The following is a 21,660-nucleotide window of genomic DNA, read 5'->3' as shown; positions in this document are numbered from 1 at the left end:
ATAGGAATATCCTATTTACATTTCCATCTGCACTGACTCGAGTGTTCATAACTCACTCCTTATTTTTCCAGCACTCAGCAATTAGGCTTACTTGATGTGACACATGATAAGAGCAGGTAGATCATATAATTCTTGAGGTTGTTCAACAAGATTATTAGCCCTTTAGCACAATCTCAATTCCTCATACACTTCATCATTTACAGACAAAACAACCATCCATCCCTCTCGTAACCCACTTCAATAGTCTTTGCAGCCACAGCCTCCAAAATCAAAACTTTGTGCGCAAATAATTGTCTGAATTCAATACAAATGATTTGAATTTCATTTCTAAAATTATATTACCTCTTTTTAAACTCTATGCAAGAATAGGTCATAGGTTCAGGCTGCCAGTCTCCAAGGAACCAAATCTCTATGAGCATCAAAGGACTGGTCAGAGACACAAAATGCTGGAGTAACTCAGCAGGACAGGCAGCATCTCTGGAGAGAAAGAATGGGTGACGTTTCGGGTCAAGACCCTTCTTCAGACTGGTGAGTGCGCAACATTTTTAACCACTACACAAAAGGAATCTACACAAAAGGAAAGGAATTCCTAAATTTGTTCTAGGTCTAAATAGTGTCCTACTCACAAAGGCCATCAGACATGCAACTTGATGTCATATGATACAAGTTTGTAAGTTTTTGGAGCAGAATTAGGCTGTTCAGCTCATCAAGTCTACTCTTCCATTCAACCATGGATGATCTATCTTTCCCTCTCAACCCCATTCTCCAGCCTTCCCCCAATAACCCCTGACACCCGTACTAATCAATAATCTATCGATCCCCGCCATAAAAATATCCATTGACTAGGCCGCCACAGTCTTCTGTGGCAATGAATTCCACAGATTCACCACCCTCTGACTAATGAAATTCCTGTACAATCCGTATAAAATTCATTTTTTCCCAAATCAAATAGTACTCAGTGCTGTGATGGAGGACTCCAAAATAGAGAGGAAGCTTGCTTTTTCATTACTGAGAGATCAGCTTCACTCGAGTCATCTGCTTAGAGTTGGAGGCATTGGCCTCCTTTCATTGTTCCTACTTTAAGAATTTTCTTTGCCATTGCCAGTCTCGACTTCCTGGTTGCTGTCACCCCATAATCATGTCTCTAGATGTCCACTCTCACCATCACATCATATCTCCAATACTCGCCCATCCCCTTGACTTCCAGGTCCCAACTCCTGTTGCCCTGACTCAAGCTCATCATCTCCTTGTGGCTCAATCAACCATGCCTTCACCCTGATCTAAGACCTAATACCTCGACTGATAACACCTGGGATAAAACGAAACCGTTTCAGCAAATGTTATCCTATCACACACAATACTCTGAGATTCATGTGCAATCGCTGCTCAGTGACCTCCCATAACTGGGAGGCTCTTACATGGATTCAACACACTTTTTTCAAAACAGTCTGAAAAGAGATTTTTTTGTGTTTGAGAATTAAGCTAAGATAGTGATCGAATTCAGGAAGCAAAGCAGTACACATACACTGTATACATGGATGGTGCTGAAGTAGAGATGGTTGAAAGCTTTAAGTTCCTGGAAGTAAATATCACCAGCAACTTGTCCTGGACTAGCCCTTTCAAACGATTGCTAAAAAATCACACCAATCACTTCCTCAGTGTTGTACTTCGTGGTCCGGTATCTGTTATACCTTTGCTATGACTCTGGACGGACCACAAGTACACGTGTTTACAAGGTTAGAATGCTGGAGCTTAAATCCAGGCTGTTTATTCCACGGCCACCTGGAACCAGAGTGGCCACCTGGAACCAGAGTGACCACCTAACCACCTCAATCTCTTATATACACGTTACTACACAGGCAAACAAAGTAGTCCTTGTGATACAACAAAGTAGTCCTTGCAGTATCACAACACTCAGAAGGTTCAGGGAGTTCAACATGTCCCAAACAACTCCCACCAACTTCTACAGATGCACGGTAGAGAGCATTTTATCGGGATGCATCACAGCTTGGTTTGGGAGCAGCTCCATCCAAGACCTCCAAATTGCAGAGAATTGTGGACGCAGCCCAGACCATCACACAAACCAACCTCCCTTCCATTGTCTCCATTTACATCTCACGCTGCCTCAGCAAGACCAGCAGCACAATCAAGGATCAGTCGTACCCAGGTCACTCCCTCTTCTCCCCTCACCCATCAGGCAAGAGGTGCAGGAGTGCGAAAATGCACACCTCCAGATTCATGGACAGTTTCTTCCCAGCTGTCACCAGGCAACTGAATCATCCTATCTACAACTAGAGAGCAGTCCTGATTAGACCAGCTGCCTCATTAGAGACCCTCGGACTATGGTTAATTGGACTTTACCTTGCACTATACATTATTCCCATTATCCTGTATCTGTACACTGTGGACGGCTCCATTGTAATCATGTACAGTCTTTCCGCTGACAGGATAGCATGCAACAAAAAAGCTTTTCACTGTACCTCGGTGCACATGACAATAAACTAAACCATAATCACTTAACCTTTGGGTTTAAAGTTGTTTAATTGAAGTTGGGGCAGGTTTGTGTCTGCACTGTGTGTGATGGTAGAGATCTCATCCATTGAAACAGCTGCATTGTTTTATTTTCTGGAAATCAACAGTTAAAGTTAAAAAGTATCTCTGCACTCACCAGTCATTGCTAACATTTGGCTTTTCCATCCGACTTGATCCAGTCCAATGGGCGTGCTTTGGGACAAGTGGAGTGGCCGGTTGGTGTGGGAGACCGCTCGGAAGGGTGGAACATGGTGCGGTGGTGGTGGGCGGCAGGTTGCTGGCTATAGATGGAAAATATTAATCAGAAGCATGTCTGATGGTAGTACAGGTGTCAGAGGCTGTGGGGAGAAGGCAAGATTGAACGGCGGAGTAGACTTGACAGGCCGAATGCCCTAATTCTACTCCTATTCCTTATGGCCGTATGACCTTAATAACACTACTATAGGCTGTGAACATCTTCGGCAGGGTTGGGTAATTCAGATGACCTTCTAGTCCGAGATAGATAAATTTGGGATTAGCAAGGGTGTCAGAGGTTATGGGGAGAGGGCAGGAGAGTGGCGTTAGGAGGGAGAGATTGATCAGCCATGATTGAATGGCAGAGTAGACAATGGGCCGAATGGCCCAATTCTACTCCTATTACTTATGACCTGATGATGAGTAATAATTTCAATGTTCTATCTGGGACATATGACAATAAAATACGACTATTAAGTAGTATTTTCAAAGTGATGTCCTATGCATCAGGTATTGAACGAGTGGTCATCAAGATTGAAGAATGCACCACCTAATGTTTGAACTAACGTCCAATTTATTAAACATTTTGTGCCAAGAACACAAGAACACAAGAGGGTTCTTGTAGTAAGAATGTTACTACAGTGCCTGCAGTCATTCCCCTTTTATCATTTATAAATCGTGGCCATTTTTCTGGGTTCAAGGTCAAATTTCAAGAGGGAAATGTTGATGGAGCCACACTGGTAATCACCCTTTTAATTAACGGAAAAATTCCAGCTGTGAAGGAAGACTAAAAGGCACAGAAGCGATGAAATTAGAATGTGTAGGAAGGAACTCAGACGGATGAGAGGAGATCTTATCGAAACGTATAAGATTATTAAGGGGTTGGACAGGTTAGAGGCAGGAAACATGTTCCCAATGTTGGGGGAGTCCAGAACAAGGGGCCACAGTTTAAGAATAAGGGGTAGGCCATCTAGAACTGAGATGAGGAAAAACTTTTTCAGTCAGAGAGTTGTGAATCTGTGGAATTCTCTGCCTCAGAAGGCAGTGCAGGCCAATTCTCTGAATGCATTCAAGAGAGAGCTAGATAGAGCTCTTAAGGATAGCGGAGTCAGGGGGTAAGGAGAGAAAGCAGGAACGGGGTACTGATTGAGAATGATCAGCCATGATCACATTGAATGGCGGTGCTGGCTCGAATGGCCGAACGGCCTCCTCCTGCACTTATTGTCTATTGTCTATTGAACTGCTCATGCTGGTTTACACCGAAGATAGACACAAAATGCTGGGGTAACTGAATGGGTCAGGCACCATCTCTGGAGAAAAGGAACAGGTGACGTCTCGGGTCGAGACCCTTCTTCAGACTGAGAGTCAGGGGAGAGGGAAAAGGCTAAAAAGTACACGATGCACCACTGTTGGCTGTGGAGAAGGTGACAACGAGGGGGTATGAACAGTAAAACTAGCTCTGAAACAGTTATCAGCGTTGGTTCTGAATGTCCTGAAAAGTTAGGGCTGGCCTTTGCTTGACATCTAGATATGTATTAATCAAAATATTTTTATTTGATAATGGTATTCAGCGGTCCCTTAGAGACCCCAGATCAGACTCCTTGGAGACCTGATGGTGCTAAATGCAGTGATTATCGCATCCGCTACATTCAATGTCACCTAATTAGTCCCAAAACGAGCATTAGCTTGCTTAATGGAATAGACCTACACTGGACCCTTCAGCAACAGAGCGTACTGCTTGTGCAAGTCCAGAGGGATTGAGTACAGTTTGCAAAGTCCCACGTAGAAATAATCCAAATAATTGAGTTTAGAGAATAACATTGAAAAATAGGTGTACACACATGGACTGCAGACGCTGGTTCACAAAAAAAAAGACAAAGAAGTGCTGGAGTAACTCAACGGGTTAGACAGCATCTCTGGAGAACGTGGAGTGGCGACGTTTCAGATCGGGATCCTTTTTCAGGCTGATTGTGGTGGGAGAGAGAAAGCAGGAAGTGAGGTAGGGGCACGACAAAACCTAGTAAGTGATAGGTGGATACAGGTGAGGGAGGTTTGATGGATAGAAAATTGGTTGACAGACAGAAAGCAAAGAGTGGGGATAAATGGGTCCCTTTCAGAATGGCAGGCAGTGACTAGTGGGGTACCGCAAGGCTCGGTGCTGGGACCCCAGTTATTTACAATATGCATTAATGACTTGGATGAAGGGATTAAAAGTACCATTAGCAAATTTGCATATGATACAAAGCTGGGTGGTAGTGTGAACTGTGAGGAAGATGCTGAGGTTGCAGGGTGACTTGGACAGGTTGTGTGAGTGGGCGGATGCATGGCAGATGCAGTTTAATGTGGATAAGTGTGAGGTTATCCACTTTGGTGGTAAGACTAGGAAGGCAGAGTATTATCTGAATGGTGTCAAAGTTAGGAAAGGGGACGTACAACGAGATCTGGGTGTCCGAGTGCATCAGTCACTGAAAGGAAGCATGCAGGTACAGCAGGCAGTGAAGAAAGCCAATGGAATGTTGGCCTTCATAACAAGAGGAGTTGAGTATAGGAGCAAAGAGGTCCTTCTGCAGTTGTACAGGGCCCTAGTGAGACTGCACCTGGAGTACTGTGTGCAGTTTTGGTCTCCAAATTTGAGGAAGGATATTCTTTCTATTGAGGGCGTGCAGCGTAGGTTTACTAGGTTAATTCCCGGAATGGCGGGACTGTCACATGTTGAAAGACTGGAGCGACTAGGCTTGTATACACTGGAATTTAGAAGGATGAGAGGGGATCTTATCGAAACATATAAGATTATTAAGGGGTTGGACACGTTAGAGACAGGAAACATGCTCCCAATATTGGGGGAGTCCAGAACCAGGGGCCTGTAGGGACATACGGATTGACCAGGTAGTCTAGAACCCTCGGATTGGTTTAGGGGTCACGTGGTGCGGGAGCGCGAGGTATTTGAGTGTCTGGCGCCAAACTCGGGTTAGAGATTAGATTAGCGAGCGAAGTTAGTGTTTGTCCAAGAGTAAGCGCGTTGCGTTTGTCACGGGTTTTATCGACAATAAAGTCTTTGGACTCACTACATTGGTGACCTCGAACGTAAGAATCGAAGCAGCAGCATGTCGCAGGCGGGAGCGAGCGTGGGCGAGATTCATCTACCGCCGTTCTGGGCCCATCAGCCGCACCTGTGGTTTGTGCAGGCGGAATCTCAGTTCCATCTTAAAAGGGAGGCGGAAGACCAGGAGAAGTACCACCACCTGGTGAGCTGTCTGCAGCCGGAGGTGGCCGTGCGGGTGGGTCAGTACCTGACCAGTCCACCCCAAACGGGGCAGTACGTGGGGCTCAAGAGGCTCCTGCTGAGGACTTTCGGCTGGAGCCAGAACCAGCGGGCTCTGAAGCTCCTCCATTTGCCAGAGCTGGGGCAGCGGCTGCCGTCGGAGTTGATGTCCGAGATGTTGACTTTGATGGGCGACCATCAGCCGTGCATGGTGTTCGAAGCGGCCTTTCGGGAGAAGCTACCCAGGGGCGTCAGGCTAGTGTTGGCGGACGTCTCTTTTGAAGATCCGGTAGCGTTCGCCGAGAAGGCCGACACGCTCGTCAGGGAGCGACACACCCGAGACGCTTCGGTTAACCGGGTCTCGAGGCCCAGCGGCAGTCGGGGGAGCGGCCGAGAGAGCGACACATCGGCCGCTATTTCGCAGTCAGCCCGCCAAGAAGGGGCTGCGGCGCCTGTTCATTGGCTGCGCAGGGCCGAATAGGTGCGGCTGGTGTTTCTTCCATCAGCGGTGGGGCAGTGAGGCCCGAAGCTGCAGAGTCCCGTGTTTGTTTCCGGGAAATGCCTGGGCCGATCGAATGTAGAGGCAGTCTCGATTGGTCGTAACTGCCGCCTCTACGCTACAGATCAAAGTACCGGGATCGTTTTTCTGGTCGATATGGGAGCGGTCGTGAGTATTGTGCCCCCCTATGACTGCGAAGTTCGAGCGGGGGGGAAGGGCCCGCCCCTCATTGCAGTGAACGGTAGCCCCATCCGTACTTACGGTAAAAGGGCTATGTCCCTGTCCTTCGAGTTCAGGACCTACCTTTGGGATTTCATCGTTGCGGATGTGGCCCGGGCCATTTTGGGTGCAGATTTCCTATGGGCATTTTCTTTGGTCGCAGACCTCCGCAGGAGGGGCCTGCAACCCTCGGCTGGTGTACGGCCCCGAGATACGGGGCCTGAGGCTCCTACAAGCGCTGCCCCACCCAGCCCAGCGATCCAGGCCATTACCACGGCTCCCGGTCAGTTCGATGCGGTCCTAGCCAACTTTCCGCAGCTCCTCGTTCAACGGTTCGATGCACCTTCCGAGAAGCATGGGGTCGTTCATTTCATCCCGACTGAGGGGCCGCCGGTTTTTGCCCGGGCACGGCGCCTCCCACCCGACAAGCTGGCAATGGCTCGAGAGGAGTTCCTAAACTTAGAGAGGCTGGGAATTGTTCGGCCTTCGAGTAGTCCGTGGGCCTCCCCCTTGCATATGGTTTCCAAAGCGTCTGGGGGGTGGAGACCATGTGGGGATTTCCGGTGACTCAATGCGGCAACACGGCTGGACCGCTACCCGATTCCGCACATTCAGGACTTCTCAGCTAGCCTGGAGGGGGCTACAATTTTTTCAAAACTCGATTTAGTGCGGGGATACCATCAGACCCCGGTCCACCCGCCGGACATTCCAAAGACGGCTACCATTACTCCGTTCGGGTTGTTTGAGTGGTTGCACATGCCTTTCGGCCTTAAAAATGCAGCTCAGGCATTCCAGCGTCTGATGGACCGGGTGGGTCGAGGGTTGCCGTTCATGTTTTGATTGCCAGCCGTTTGGTCCAGGAGCACTTGGTCCACCTCCGCACGGTGTTCCAGAGGCTGCAAGACCACGGCCTGATTCTCCATCCGGCCAAATGCCAATTCGGCCTGTCAGCGGTGGATTTTTTGGGTCACCGGGTTACTCCGGCCGGTGCCACTCCTTTACCAGCTAAGGTGGACGCGGTCCGCTCTTTCCCCCGCCCTACAACCATCAAGGGCTTGCAGGAATTCGTGGGCATGGTGAACTTTTATCATCGGTTCGTGCCTGCAGCAGCTCGGGTCATGCACCCCTTTTTCAATGCCTCGCGGGCAACCCCGCTGAGTTGGTATGGTCCGCAGCTGCAGAGATGGCTTTTGTCGCGGTCAAACAGGCCCTCGCCAACGCCACCATGCTGATGCACCCGCGCTCCTCCGCCCCCACGGCTCTGACGGTGGACGCCTCAGACGTGGCGGTGGGTGGGGTTTTGGAGCAGCAGGTCGACGGTCACTGGCAGTCCGCAGGCAGCTCTCGCGAGCTGAGCTCAAATATAGTGCGTTCGATAGGGAGCTCCTGGCCCTCTATTTAGCAGTCCGCCACTTCCGTTATTTTTTGGAAGGCTGCTCTTTCGTGGCCTACACGGATCACAAACCTCTGACATTCGCTTTTGCTAAGGTTTCTGATACGTGGTCGGCTTGCCAGCAGCGGCACCTCACCCTGATTTCGGAGTTTACCACCGATGTCCGTCATATTGCGGGTAGGCTTAATGCCGTTGCTGATGCCCTGTCCCGGCCGGCCATTCCCTCCGTAGCCGTGGTGGGCAGACAGGTGGATTTCCAGGAGCTAGCGGAGACTCAGCGCCTGGAAGGAACTGCCGCGGTGTACGCCTCCACAGCCTCGGGACTGCGTTTGGAACAGGTGGCGTGTGGCCCCACAGGTACCAAGTTGTGGTGTGACGTTTCCCTTCCACGTCCTCGCCCGGTGGTGCATGCCGCCCTGCGGCGTAAGGTTTTTGAGGCCATTCATGGCCTGGCACATCCGTCCATCAGGGCGACTTCAGCCATGGTGGCTGCCCGGTTTGTCTGGCACGGCCTGCGGAAGCAGGTGGCAGCCTGGGCACGCGCCTGCATTCTGTGCCAGACCTCCAAAGTTCATCGCCATGTCCAGCCCCCATACCAGAGATTCGAGGTTCCCCCCGTCCGTTTTTTCCACATCCATGTGGATTTGGTGGGTCCATTGCCCTATTCTAGGGGTTATACTCATCTGCTGACGGTGGTTGATCGGTTCACGCGTTGGCCGGAGGCGCTCCTGTTGTCGGACGCCTCGGCGGCCTCCTGTGCACGGGCCCTGGCGTTGCATTGGGTGGCCCGTTTCGGCGTCCCGGCTATCATCACCATGGATCGGGGGGCCCAGTTGGGCCGCGCTGGCACAGTTGTATGGGTCTCGCTTACAGCAGACCACCGCCTATCATCCCCAGTCCAACGGGATGGTTGAGCGCTTCCATCGGCAGCTGAAGGCGTCCCTCTGTGCTCGCCTGACCGGCCATGATTGGGCTGACCAGCTGCCTTGGGTCCTCCTCGGCATTCGTACGGCCCCGAGGGCTGAGCTGGGCACATCCTCGGCCGAGCTCGTCTACGGTTCGCCCCTGCGGGTGCCGGGTGACATTCTCCCTTCCACTCCCGCCTTGCCACCGTCCGTCACGTCGGTTTTGGGCTCCCTCCGAGCACGGGTGGGTTCTCTGGCTCCAGTCCCGGCCTCCAGTCACGGAAGCACAGCAGTTCACGTTCCGTCGGACTTGCGGGGCTGTGATTTCGTGTTCCTTCGGAAAGATTCCCACCGCCCCCCACTTCGGCCGGTTTACCAGGGCCCGTTCCAGGTGCTGAAAAGAGGGACTATCACCTTCACCTTGCAGGTGGGAAATCGGCAGGAGCTCGTTTCAGTGTCCCGGCTCAAGCCGGCCCATTTGGACCAGGACCTCCCCGTGTCGGTGGCCCAACCTCCTCGTCGGGGCTGGCCTGTGGCCGCCCCACTGGTCCCGCCAGTGGCGCCCTGTTTGCCACCTCTCGGGCCCCCGCCGCCTATGGTTGGGCCCGGGCCGCCGTTGCCGATCACGTGCCCCCCGTCACCTGCACCCTCCGCTCCAGTGGACCTCCCATCGCCTCCAGCGGCGGCGTCCTCCCCGCCTCCTGTCACGCTGGCGGTATCGGTTTCCCCCCTCCGTACACGTTCCGGGCGGGAGGTTCGGGCGCCCGTGAGGTATGGTTTCGAGGGTTCTGGGGGGGGTCATGTAGGGACATACGGATTGGCCAGGTAGTCTAGAACCCTCGGATTGGTTTAGGGGTCACATGGTGCGGGAGCGCGAGGTATTTGAGTGTCTGGCGTCAAACTCGGGTTAGAGATTAGATTAGCGAGCGAAGTTAGTGTTTGTCCAAGAGTAAGTGCGTTGCGTTTGTCACGGGTTTGATCGACAATAAAGTCTTTGGACTCACTACAGGCCACAGTTTAAGAATAAGGGGTAGGCCATTTAGAACAGAGATGAGGAAAAACTTTTTCAGTCAGAGAATTATTAATCTGTGGAATTCTCTGCTTCAGAAGGCAGTGGAGGCCAATTCTATGAACGCATTGAAGAGAGAGCTAGATAGAGCTCTTAAGGATAGCGGAGTCAGGGGGTATGGGGAGAAGGCAGGAACGGGGCACTGATTGAGAATGATCAGCCATGATCACATTGAATGGCGGTGCTGGCTCGAAGGGCCGAATGGCCTCCTCCTGCACCTATTTTCTATGTTTCTATGTTTCCTGCACCTATTGTCTATTGTCTATTGTCTAGATGTTTGGACAAAGGCCAGAGATGAAAAGATAAAAGGCTGTGAGATAAGGAAATCAGAAGAGGAGAGACATGAAATGTGAAGCCAGAAGAACGGATGTAAGTGTAAGGGGACTGGGGGAAGGGGGAGCAGGGCAGTGGGAGATATGGGTGGGTGGGCATCCAAGTGGCACAGGGAGGAGAGAGGGGGAAAAGGATGTTTGTTGGTTAGTTACCTAAAGTTGGTGAATTCAATGTTCATACCATTGTGTATGAACTTGGTAGACCTAGTTTCTAATAAGTACAAGGAAGTACAGATGTTGGTTTACAAAAAAAAAGACACTAAGTGCTGGAGTCAGGCAGCATCTCTGGAGAACATGGATAGGTGATGTTTAGAAGACTGAGGGGGGATCTTATAGAAACATATAAAATTCTTAAGGGGTTGGAGAGGCTAGATGCGGGAAGATTGTTCCCGATGTTGGGGGAGTCCAGAACCAGGGGTCACAGCTTAAGGATAAGGGGGAAGTCTTTTAGGACCGAGATGAGAAAACATTTCTTCACACAGAGAGTGGTGAGTCTGTGGAATTCTCTGCCACAGAAGGTAGTTGAGGCCAGTTCATTGGCTATATTTAAGAGGGAGTTAGATGTGGCCCTTGTGGCTAAAGGGATCAGGGGGTATGGAGAGAAGGCAGGTACAGGTTACTGAGCTGGATGATCAGCCATGATCATATTGAATGGCGGTGCAAGCTCGAAGGGCCGAATGGCCTACTCCTGCACCTATTTTCTATGTTTCTATGTTTCTATGTTTCAGGTCAGGACCTTTCTTCAGACTGATCATGGTGGAGGGTTGGGGAGGGGGAGGGGAAGAAAGCTGGAAGAGAGGAGGGGCAGGACTAAGTCTGGCGAGTGATAGGTGGATACAGGTGATGTCTACGCAACCCGATTTGGGGAACATTTTAAGTGCAGCACAAATGCATATCACTGAAAATAGCAGTCAAAATATGTTCCAGGCATTTCATTTGTGATTAAAATTTCTTTGCCTTAGTCAGGCATGGAATCTGATACAAACGACTGAGCTATCGGGCAATAATATAATCAGTATTTTCAATGCATTACTGCATCATGCTGGTTTGTCAGGTGTTTAGGCAACTGGCAAGGAACATACTGGGGTTGTTATCAGTGAAAAAACAATTAAAATTCACATTGAGAGTAAAAACAAAAAAATACCTATTATCTGCAAATTAAATAAACATTAGATCAGTATGCATTCAATCCTTTTATATGGCAGTGTCAATCTACCCATTCAGCTCTATATATTTGCTCAGTTTATTTATAACCTGGTAAAATGGTGGCACGCCGGCCTGATGGCGCGGCGGTAGAGTTGTTGCCTTACAGCGCCAGAGACCCAGGTTCGATCCTGACTACGGTGCTTGTCTGTACATTCTCCCCGAGACCTGCATGGGTTTTCTCCGGGTGCTCCGGTTTCCTTCCACACTCCAAAGACATACAGGTTTGTAGGTTAATTGGCTTGGTAGTAACGTAAAATTGTCCCTGCTTTGTGCAGGGTAGTGTAAGTGTGTTGGAAAATCGCTGGTTGGTGCGGACTTGGTGGGCGGAAGGGACTGTTTCCGCCCAGTACCTCTAAACTGAAAATAAACTAAACTAAAAAGATACCAGCAACAAAAGTGTTAATTCAATCAGTCCACACAGCAAAGTGGGGAGTATTTTATAGCTGCTGTTAATGAACAAAATATCATGCAAGCATTTTAATGGATTATTTTTAATGATATTACAGTGCCATTTCAATCCTATTGGTAGAAATAACATCTTCAGGGTGTGAAGGTTATAAATATCTGCCTGTGGATGCTCTTCATGGGCAATGAAAGTGGTTCTGCAAATATTGAAGTCACTTGTCCTTCTGTGATGCAGTGTAAATAGTAATTTAATCACAGCGGGACAATATCCTCCTTGTGTTTTTGCAATAAGGTGCAATTATCAGCCAATTCTTTATCTTCCTTTTTCCCTAAAAACTAAAATGGAGCTGGAGACGTTGCCCACCATAATGCCCTTACAGAAGCGAAAAGGACTAAAAAGGCAAGGTGTGTATGAGATACCATTCTGCTCCCGCCCATTTCAAGTCCCACCATGAGGGTGGCATGGTGGCGCAGTGGTAGAGTTGTTGCCTTACAGCGCCGGAGACCCGGGTTCAATACTGACTACGAGTGCTTGTCTGTAGGGAGTTTTGTTCTCCATGTGACCTTCATGGGTTTTCTCCGGGATCTCCGGTTTCCTCCCACACTCCAAAGACCTACAGGTTTGTAGGTTAATTGGCTTGGTATAATTATAAATTGGCCCTAGTGTGTGTAGGGTAGTGTTGATAGAGGGTTACAGAGAGAGGTTGAACAGGTTGGGTCTTTATTCTTTGGAGCGTAGAAGGTTGAGGGGGGATTTGATAGAGGTTTTTTAAATTTTGAGAGGGACGGACAGAGTTGACGTGGGTAGGCTTTTCCCTTTGAGAGTGGGGAAGATTCCAACAAGGGGACATAGCTTCAGAATTGAGGGACAAAGGTTTAGGGGTAACATGAGGGGGAACTTCTTTACTCAGAGGGTTGTGGCTGTATGGAATGGGCTTCCGGTGGAAGTGGTGGAGGCTGGCTCGATTTTATTATTTAAGAGTAAATTGGATAGGTATATGGATAAGAGGGGATTAGAGGGTTATGGCCTGAGTGCAGGTAGATGAGACTAGGTCAGGGAGAATGGTCGGCGTGGACTGGTAGGGCCGGACAGGCCTGTTTCCATGCTGTAGTTGTTATATGTTATATATGTTATATGATACCTGGGGATTAGTGGTCAATGCAGACTCGGTGGGCCGAAGTTGCCAGTTTCCCCGCTGTGTCTCTAAACTAAACTAAGCATGACTGCCCAATGGACCAGGAAGAGATCGGACACCATACAAACACTAATTGTCAGTGGCCATGGGAAGAACCACAATGCAACTTGTCTCAGCTTTTCTGACTAGATGTGACCAGCCTTTCAATATCTCTAGGCCATGCAGTGACACCAACAGGATATGTGTTCACAAGTGGTCATCATTGAAGCTTGACAGCAAGCCTCATGTTGTCCTTCAGTATATGACTAGTATATGAAGACTAAGCATGTGGGCACACAAGCAGAGGATCGTTAACACATTGAAGCTGAGGAAACTAGGTAGAACCAAATAGAGATGAATGGGCACAATAATTATTATTTGTGTACAAAGGGACTGCAGATGCTGGTTTAAACTAAAAAGATAAACACTAAAAGCTCGAGTCACTCAGCAGGTCAGACAGCATCTCTTGAGAAAAGAATTAGGTGACGTTTCTGGTCGGGAACCTTCTTTATGTTTTGACTCCAACGAGTTTATGCATTGTAGCTCAGTAATGGTGAGCATTTCAAAAGTAAAATTACGTAGAAACACGGAACTGCAAATGCAGATGTACACAAAAGCACACAGAGTGCTGGAGTAACTCAACAGGTCAAGCAGCATCTCTGGAAGAACATGGATAGGTGACATTTCGAGTCGGGATGCTTCATCAAACCCATTATTATCAGGGGTGCAATTCTTTCTAGACTGTATTAGATTACATGTTCTTTGCTATTTTAATTTCTTTTGTATTGTGATTTCCAAGTTGAACCCTATTTAAGAGTTGCTGCAACAGTGACACCATCAGTTTATGTTGTGTCAAAGCGGATGATTTATTTTGAATGGCTCTAGCGATTTGCCTTGCAGTCATAATTCTAATTTTATTTTAAATGCCACTAACAACAGTGAACATGTTACAGCAATAAAATGTAAAGCAATAAAAACATCCCAATGATCTTTACGAGCAAAAAAAATGATGCCAAACTACATTAAGTGACGTAAGAAGACTATGAATACGACCAAAGATTATGGTTTTGTGCACTGAATTAATGGAGGGAGGAGGCAGAGGAAGAGGTATATTAGGTCACAATTGAAGTGTTTATGGTCTAGGTTCCGAACATCAAGGCTGCCTTTAGTGCTGATAAGAAGCTGGAAACTCCTCTAATCTCAGAGATCTACAAGGATTAGTGAGGCTTCCAGATCACCAAGGCCATGCAGAGATTGTTGGCTATCTATACTCATTTCTCTGACCGATAAAGGCCAACGTGCCAAAATGTGTATAAAATCATGAGAGGAATAGATCGGGTAGATGCACAGAGTCTCTTGCCCAGAGTAGGTGAATCGAGGACCAGAGGACATAGGTTTAAGGTGAAGGGGAAAAGATTTAGATTTTTAGATTTTTAGATTTAGAGATACAGCGCGGAAACAGGCCCTTCGGCCCACCAGGTCCGCGCCGCCCAGCGATCCCCGCACATTAACACTATCCTACACACACTAGGGACAATTTTTTTTAACATATGCCCAGCCAATTAACCTACATACCTGTACGTCTTTGGAGTGTGGGAGGAAACCGAAGATCTCGGAGAAAACCCACTCAGGTCAAGGGAAAACGTACAAACTCTGTACAGACGGCGCCCGTAGTCAGGATCGAACCTGAGTCTCCAGCACTGCATTCGCTGTAAGGCAGCAACTCTACCGCTGCACCACAAACCTTTTCACACAAAGGATGGTGGGTGCATGGAGCAAGCTGCCAGAGGAGGTAGTTGAGGCAGGGACTATCCCAACTGTTAGACAGGTACATGGAGAGGACAGATTTGGAGGGATATGGACCAAACGCAGGTGGGTGGGACTAGTGTACCTGGGACAAGTTCGCCCCTGTGGGCAAGTTGGGCTGAAGGGCCTGTTTCCATGCTGTATCACACTATGACTCTAAAAGCCTGGCTAACTGTTTCTTAAATATTGTGAAAGTCCTCCTGTGTGCTCCAAGGGATAGAGTCCCAGCCTACTCAACCTATAGCTCAGACCCCCCTAGCCCTGGCAACATCCTCGTAAATCTTCTCTGTACCCTTCACTTGCACCCAATTGGAGCAAACGAAGCAGTCGGAGGGAAACAACTTTGATTAGTCCCTCAAATATCCGGGTGAAATCTGAGGTTAGAAGAGCACTGGAAGAAAATCAGCCAAATCTTACTTGGTGAAGATTGCTCGTTGCCTCACAGTGTCCAGCAAGGGAAACTCCATCGATCACGGAGAAAGGCCTTTGGTGAGCACGTTTGCATCTGAGCCTTATCCTGGTGGCTGGCGAAGAGTTGATACCAGGTCCATTTCCAGGAATGGTCAAATCTGCCGACACTTTGGATCTCGTATTGGGCTCTGCCGTGGCAGGAGAGTCATCTGTTGGGAAAATGCTTTGCCATTCGCAAAGCTGACCACAATCTGAAGCAGGGCGAGGCAGCTTCCCACAGTCCACGCTTGGTTGCCTCATCTTTGCCTCTTCAGATTGTCCAGTTCTTTCACCACGAGACCGCCCGTCTGTGTAGTCCTTTGCGGATACCTTGTGGATTTAAAGTTCACGCATTTATCTCATGTTTCTTTAAAGGAGTATATACGCCAAATAATACATTTGAAAAATGCTGCAAGATTTAACTGCTGGTCTGATTTCATTTCTTCACTCCATTATGGTGAAGTGGATACACTGTAGATCTTTAACCGCGTGGAAGCATTTCAATAGTGCATAACACCATGGATTTTGTGGGCTATTGAATTTTGGCAGCAGTGGGCTCTAATAATTGAACTGCCCTGTTAATGTGCCTTCCTGGCATCATTTACTTCTCCTAATGAAGTCATATCACCAAATACAGTCTACCCTCATCATTATGGACTCTTTACAAGGGATTTTGGTTGTAGCGGACTGACTCTTTAGGAACCCAGCCTAGTAGTTACACAACAGAAGCCATTAAAACAGACAAGCCAAAACAATGACAAGCAACTGAAATTGACAACCCATTGCTTCAATCGGCCCTCACCTCCATTAAACAATGTAACAAACAGCCTTTGGTATTTTTAGCAGTAACAAAACAAAAACAAATTCTGTTAAAAATAACCATAGACTCAGCAGGTTAGTGTCTTTGGAAGGAGAAAAGGAATTAGCATTTAAGATCGATGTCCTCTCATCCTGAACTCCAGGCGGGTAGTTGGTCATGAGAATCTCACTTGGAGCGGGTCAGAGTTTCTTCACCCTCTACCAATGGCCCAGAGCACGCGTTTTGCTCTCAATCTCTGAATGTGGGCATCAGCAGCAGGGGCAGCGGTTAGAGCCATTCCCCAGCTGTGCTGGACAAGATGGTGCCAGGCGGCCATCTTGGTCACTTCGGCCATCTTGGGACAGTAACAAGGGCGGTCCCACTGAGGTCTCAGTGACGGGGCTACAGGATTCTGACTCAGCTCCCGACCAGTGACGTCAATGGGGGAACAAACCCTCACCCAGTTACAACGGACAATCGGCAATAACAGACACCATTCGGTGTTATTCGGTTATTCGGCATGGTGGCACAGTGGTAGAGTTGCTGCCTTGCAGCGCGAGGAACCCAAGTTCGATCCTGACCACGGGTGCTTGTCTGTACGGAATTTGTACATTCACCCCATCACCTGCGTGGGTTTTCTCCGAGATTTGCAGTTTCCTCCCACACTCCAAAGACATATAGGTTTGTAGGTTAATTGGCTTGGCATGTAAAAATGTCCCAAGTGTGTGTAGGATAGTGTTAATGTGTGGGAATCACTGGTCGGCACGGTCTTAGTGGGACTGTTTCTGTACTGTATCTCTAAACTAAACTAAACTACCCCCCCCCCCCCCCCACACACACACACACACACACACACACACACACACACACACACACACACACATGGTCCATTATAACGAGGGTTTACTATATTACATAATTATTTCTCAATATTCTATCAATAATTAGACAGCATTTATGTTCATTACATTCAGAACTCTTTCCTCTCCACTAACCTTACCAGATCTGTTACATCCAGAATACAGATGATTTTAACAGCAAATATATTATAGAAATAATGACTACTATTCAATTACCACAAGTTAAAAAAAAATCTTCCTCTCCACATTTCTGTAGCTTAATAAACACAAACCAAAATTTACGATAGAATCTTCCCTCCTGTTTAAAACATGCATATACGTTCCCTCTCTTTGTTAATTTTAAAATTACTCTCTTTATTTGAAAATAACCTCTCAATCTCTATGAATAATGCAGAGCAGATAAATGTAACTTAAGTGAAATCTGAAAACATTTTGTTCTGTCTATTCTTTGTGGAACCTGCTAAATCTTTGAACTAAAACTGCCAGAATATTCTCTGAATACCCATGGTTACGTAGAATCAAAACACAAGTTTAGTTTAATTCAGAGATACAGCATGGAAATAAGCCCTTCGATCCATGCCGACCATCGATCAGCCATTGACAAAGAGAGACACAAAATCCTGGAGTAATTCAGTGGGTCAGGTAGCATCTCTGGAGAACATGGATGCTTCGGGTCAGGTCATTCTTCAGACGCATTAGTTCGATATATCTATAGACCAAGTGGACCCGTTGGGCCCAAACCTCTCCTGCATTGGTGCAGCACCCTCTCCTCCCCCCTCCCTTCTCCCCTCCCCCCTCTCCCCCTCCCTCCCCCCTCTCCCCCCTCCCTCCCCCTTCCCCTCCCCCTCTCCCCTCCCCCCCACTCCATCCCCCTCAACCCCCCTTATCCTCCCTCCTCCTCCCTCTCTCCCTCCCACCCCCTCCCTCCCCCCTCTCCCTCCCTCCCTCCCCCCTCTCCATCCCTCCCTTCCCCCCTCCCTCCCTAGGAGATAGATTTAAACTTTAAAATGTGAATAACTTTAAAAATATAACACTGATTTCAATTAAACTTCTTCCATTAGCACAAAGGGACGACGGTGATGAAGGTGGGCCTAAAATTGTTGCACTATCGTGTACCGTTTTGGGTGTAGTTCAGGAAAAAACAAACAAACAAATTAGAGTTTTAGTATATAGATGTTTAGCATCCACTACCTATACCCTAAGGGAATTTTACAGAGGTCACTTAACCTACAAACCTGCACCTCAGTAGGATGTAGGAGGAAAGTGGAGTGCCTGAAGGAAACCCACTTGGTCACAGGGAGAATGTGCAAACTCCACACACACAGCACCCGAGGTCAGGATCAAACCCAGGTCTCTGGCACTGTGAGGCTAGCTGGATGACAGCCAAAATCAATCAAATAATTTAATACAATGAATTCAATCTTGCATCCTCTGAAGCTGAGGTTAAATCCTACACAGATTAATAAGACAAAAGATTCGTTTGTTCTCTGCCTCAAAATTACATCAAACACAGGAACACAAGGAACTGCAGTTCACACACAAAAAAAACAAGTGCTGGAGTAATTCAGCGAGTCAGGCAGCATCTCTGGTGGACTTGGACAGGTGACTTTTCAGGTTGGGACCCTTTTTCAGACTAACTAAGAAGGCACCCAACCTGAAACGTTGCCCATTCCATGTATTGCAGAGATGCTGCCCATTGGATTTCTCGAGTACTGTGAGTGTTTTTTGTTACCTAAAACATAGTTGGCAGCAATTATATTGACACAAAATTGACAACCCCAGTTAACCTGGCAGTCCTTTACATGGATGGTAGAAGAAATAAAAGATTGTGTTGGAAGGAACTGTAGATGCTGATTTAAACCAACAATAGACAAAAATGCTGGAGTAATTCAGCAGGACAGGCAGCATCTCTGGAGAGAAGGAAAGGGTGACGTTTCATCAGTCTGAAGAAGGATCTCGACCCTAAACGTCACCCATTCCTTCTCTCCAGAGATGCTGCCCGTCCCACTGAGTTACTCCAACATTTTGTGTATCTTTAGAAATAAAAGATGCTGCCTGACCCATTGAGTTACTCCAGTATTTTGTGTCTACCTTCGATTTAAGCATCTGCAGTTTTCTTTCCTAAAGATTATCATACGACGATTGCCTAAGTTTAGATCTGCCGATATTGTCAGGCAGTTAGAAAGTAATTTGCTCATCCAACCAGTCTAAAAGGAGAACCTAATGCGGGCTTTAAAATTGGATTCAAAAGCAAAATAGATGATGGACGAACTCTGTAGATTAAATCTGGAAGAGCTCTGTCCCACTTGTGGGGGGGTCTGTTGTAACCCGAATGTTATCAGAAAATCACACACGTATTGCTTATGAAATCTGTGACTTCCTCCAAAGGATCCCTATGCCACACCAAGTTACCAGAGCCATCGAGAAAGGCTATTAATGTCTCGCATAATGTGAAATGCTTTTGCAAACCATTCCACCTCCTTTTCCTCTTTAAAGTGTACTTGTTCTGGCAAACATTGGGACACCCCCACCTACCATTTCCCTTTTTGGTTTGGTGTTCAAATCTTTACTGTTGTCCTGGCTTCTGGGACATTTGGTCCACATGCATGGCACTACTTAAACATAATAGGCTGTGGTTAATAGATCATAAGAGATAGGAGCAGAAGTAGGCCATTCAGCCCATCAAGTCTACTCCGCCATTCAATCATGGCTGATCTATCTCTCCCTCCCAACCCCATTCTCCTGCCTTCTCCCCATAACCTCTGACACCCGTACCAATCAAGAATCTATCTCTGCCTTAAATATATCCACTGACTGCCTCCACAGCCTTCTCTGGCAAGGAATTCCACAGATTCAACACACTCTAACTAAAGAAATTCCTCCTCATCGCCTCCTTAAAAGAACGTCCTTTAATTATGAGGCTATGACCTCTAGTCCGAGACTCCCACTAGTGGAAACATCCTCTCCACATCCACTCTATCCAAGCCTTTCATTATTCTGTATGTTTCAATGAGGTCCTCCCTCATTCTTCTAAACTCCAGCGAGTACAGGCCCAGTGCCGTCAAATGCTCATCTTATGTTAACTTACTTAATCCTGGGATCATTCTTGTAAATCTCCTCAGGACCCTCTCCAGAGCCAGCACATCTTTCCTCATATATGATGCCCAAAATTGCTCACAATGTTCCAATTGCGGCCTGACCAGCACCTTAAAGAGCCTTATCATTACATCCCTGTTTTTGTATACAAGTCCTCTCGAATACAATTATGAACTCCTAATAGCATTAAAACATCATCCCAATTATTATAAGGCAGTGCTTTTTTTTGTTCAAAGGTGCCGGTATGCATGATTAATACATTTATGTTGCCGGTAAAAGGAATAACCTTTTTAGAGGCATCACTTCACAAAAAAAACTACTGTTGTTAAGCAATTATTGAAATCGCAGTGTAATTAATGTTGGTTATCTGTAACACATGCTGCATTATTCATGTACAAATCAGTCACTATCTTGCTCCCAGTTATGCTGAATATATCAGACTTATGCAACATAGAACAGTACAGCACAAGAACAGGCCTTTCGGCCCACAATGTCCATGCGAAATATGATGCCAAGGCCATCACTTATCCTCGTGCACATAACCCCTATCCCTCTGTTCCCTGCATATCCATATGTCTATTCAAAAGTCTGATAAATGCCAATGTATCTGCTTCAACCAGCGTGTTCCAGGCAATCACCACACTGCACAAAAAACCTGCCCCGCATTTATCCTTCAAACTTTGCCCCTCTCATCCTAAAAATATGCTCTCTGGTATTTGATTTTTTTCATCATGGGAAAAAGATTCTGACTGTCTACCCTATCCATGCCTTTCACAATTTTATATACTTCTATCAGGTCTCCTCACAACCTCTGAGATACCAAGGGGAAAAATCTGTGTGTGTCTTGCCTTTCCTTGTAGCTAATATCCCCTAATCCAGGCATCAGAGACATTACTGAAATCAATGTGGAACTAAATTATTTTTCTGTGGGTATGATTAGCAAGATTTCCACACTGAAATTAATACTGGTGAATGAGTCCGGAGTCAAGATAACCTCATTAAGGTAATTAATCTGTGTAGGATGGAACTGCAGATGCTGGTTTACACCGAAGATAGACACAAAATGCTGGAGTAACTCAGCGGGACAGGCAGCAATTCTGGATAAAAGGAATAGGTGACGTTTCAGGTTGAGACAATCTATTTAGTTTTTAGTTTAGTTTAGTTTGGAGATACAGTGTGGAAACAGGAAACAGCGATCCCTGTACACTAGTACTATCCTACACACAGGGAAAATTTACAATCTTTACCAGAGTCAATTAACCTACAAATCTGCATGTTTTTGGAGTGTGGGAGGAAACTGGAGCACCCGGAGAAAACCCACGGGGTCACGGGGAGAACGTATAAACTCCGTACAGACAGCACCCACAGTCAGGATCGAACCTGAGTCTCTGGCGCTGTGAGGCAGCCGCACTGCCGCT

At 47.4% G+C, this 21,660-nt stretch overlaps 1 protein-coding gene across 1 annotated transcript in view; it reads right to left on the bottom strand.

Moving 5' to 3' along the window:
* Positions 1-15,748, bottom strand: part of arhgef9a (Cdc42 guanine nucleotide exchange factor (GEF) 9a) — a 224,866-nt gene extending 209,118 nt beyond the window's left edge. Inside the window, exons 1-2 of the mRNA XM_078412533.1 lie at positions 15,455-15,748; positions 2,669-2,813 (exon numbers count right to left, since the gene is read on the bottom strand). Of these exons, the coding sequence (XP_078268659.1) occupies positions 2,669-2,813; positions 15,455-15,748 (439 nt within the window). The remainder of the gene's footprint in view (positions 1-2,668; positions 2,814-15,454) is intronic.
* Between the last annotated feature and the right edge of the window lie 5,912 nt (positions 15,749-21,660).

This window comes from Rhinoraja longicauda, chromosome 15 (genome assembly GCF_053455715.1).
Source record: "Rhinoraja longicauda isolate Sanriku21f chromosome 15, sRhiLon1.1, whole genome shotgun sequence".
NCBI lineage: Eukaryota > Metazoa > Chordata > Chondrichthyes > Rajiformes > Arhynchobatidae > Rhinoraja > Rhinoraja longicauda.
Note: the sequence above shows the minus strand (reverse complement) of the source record. Positions and strands in the feature narration are given on the sequence as shown.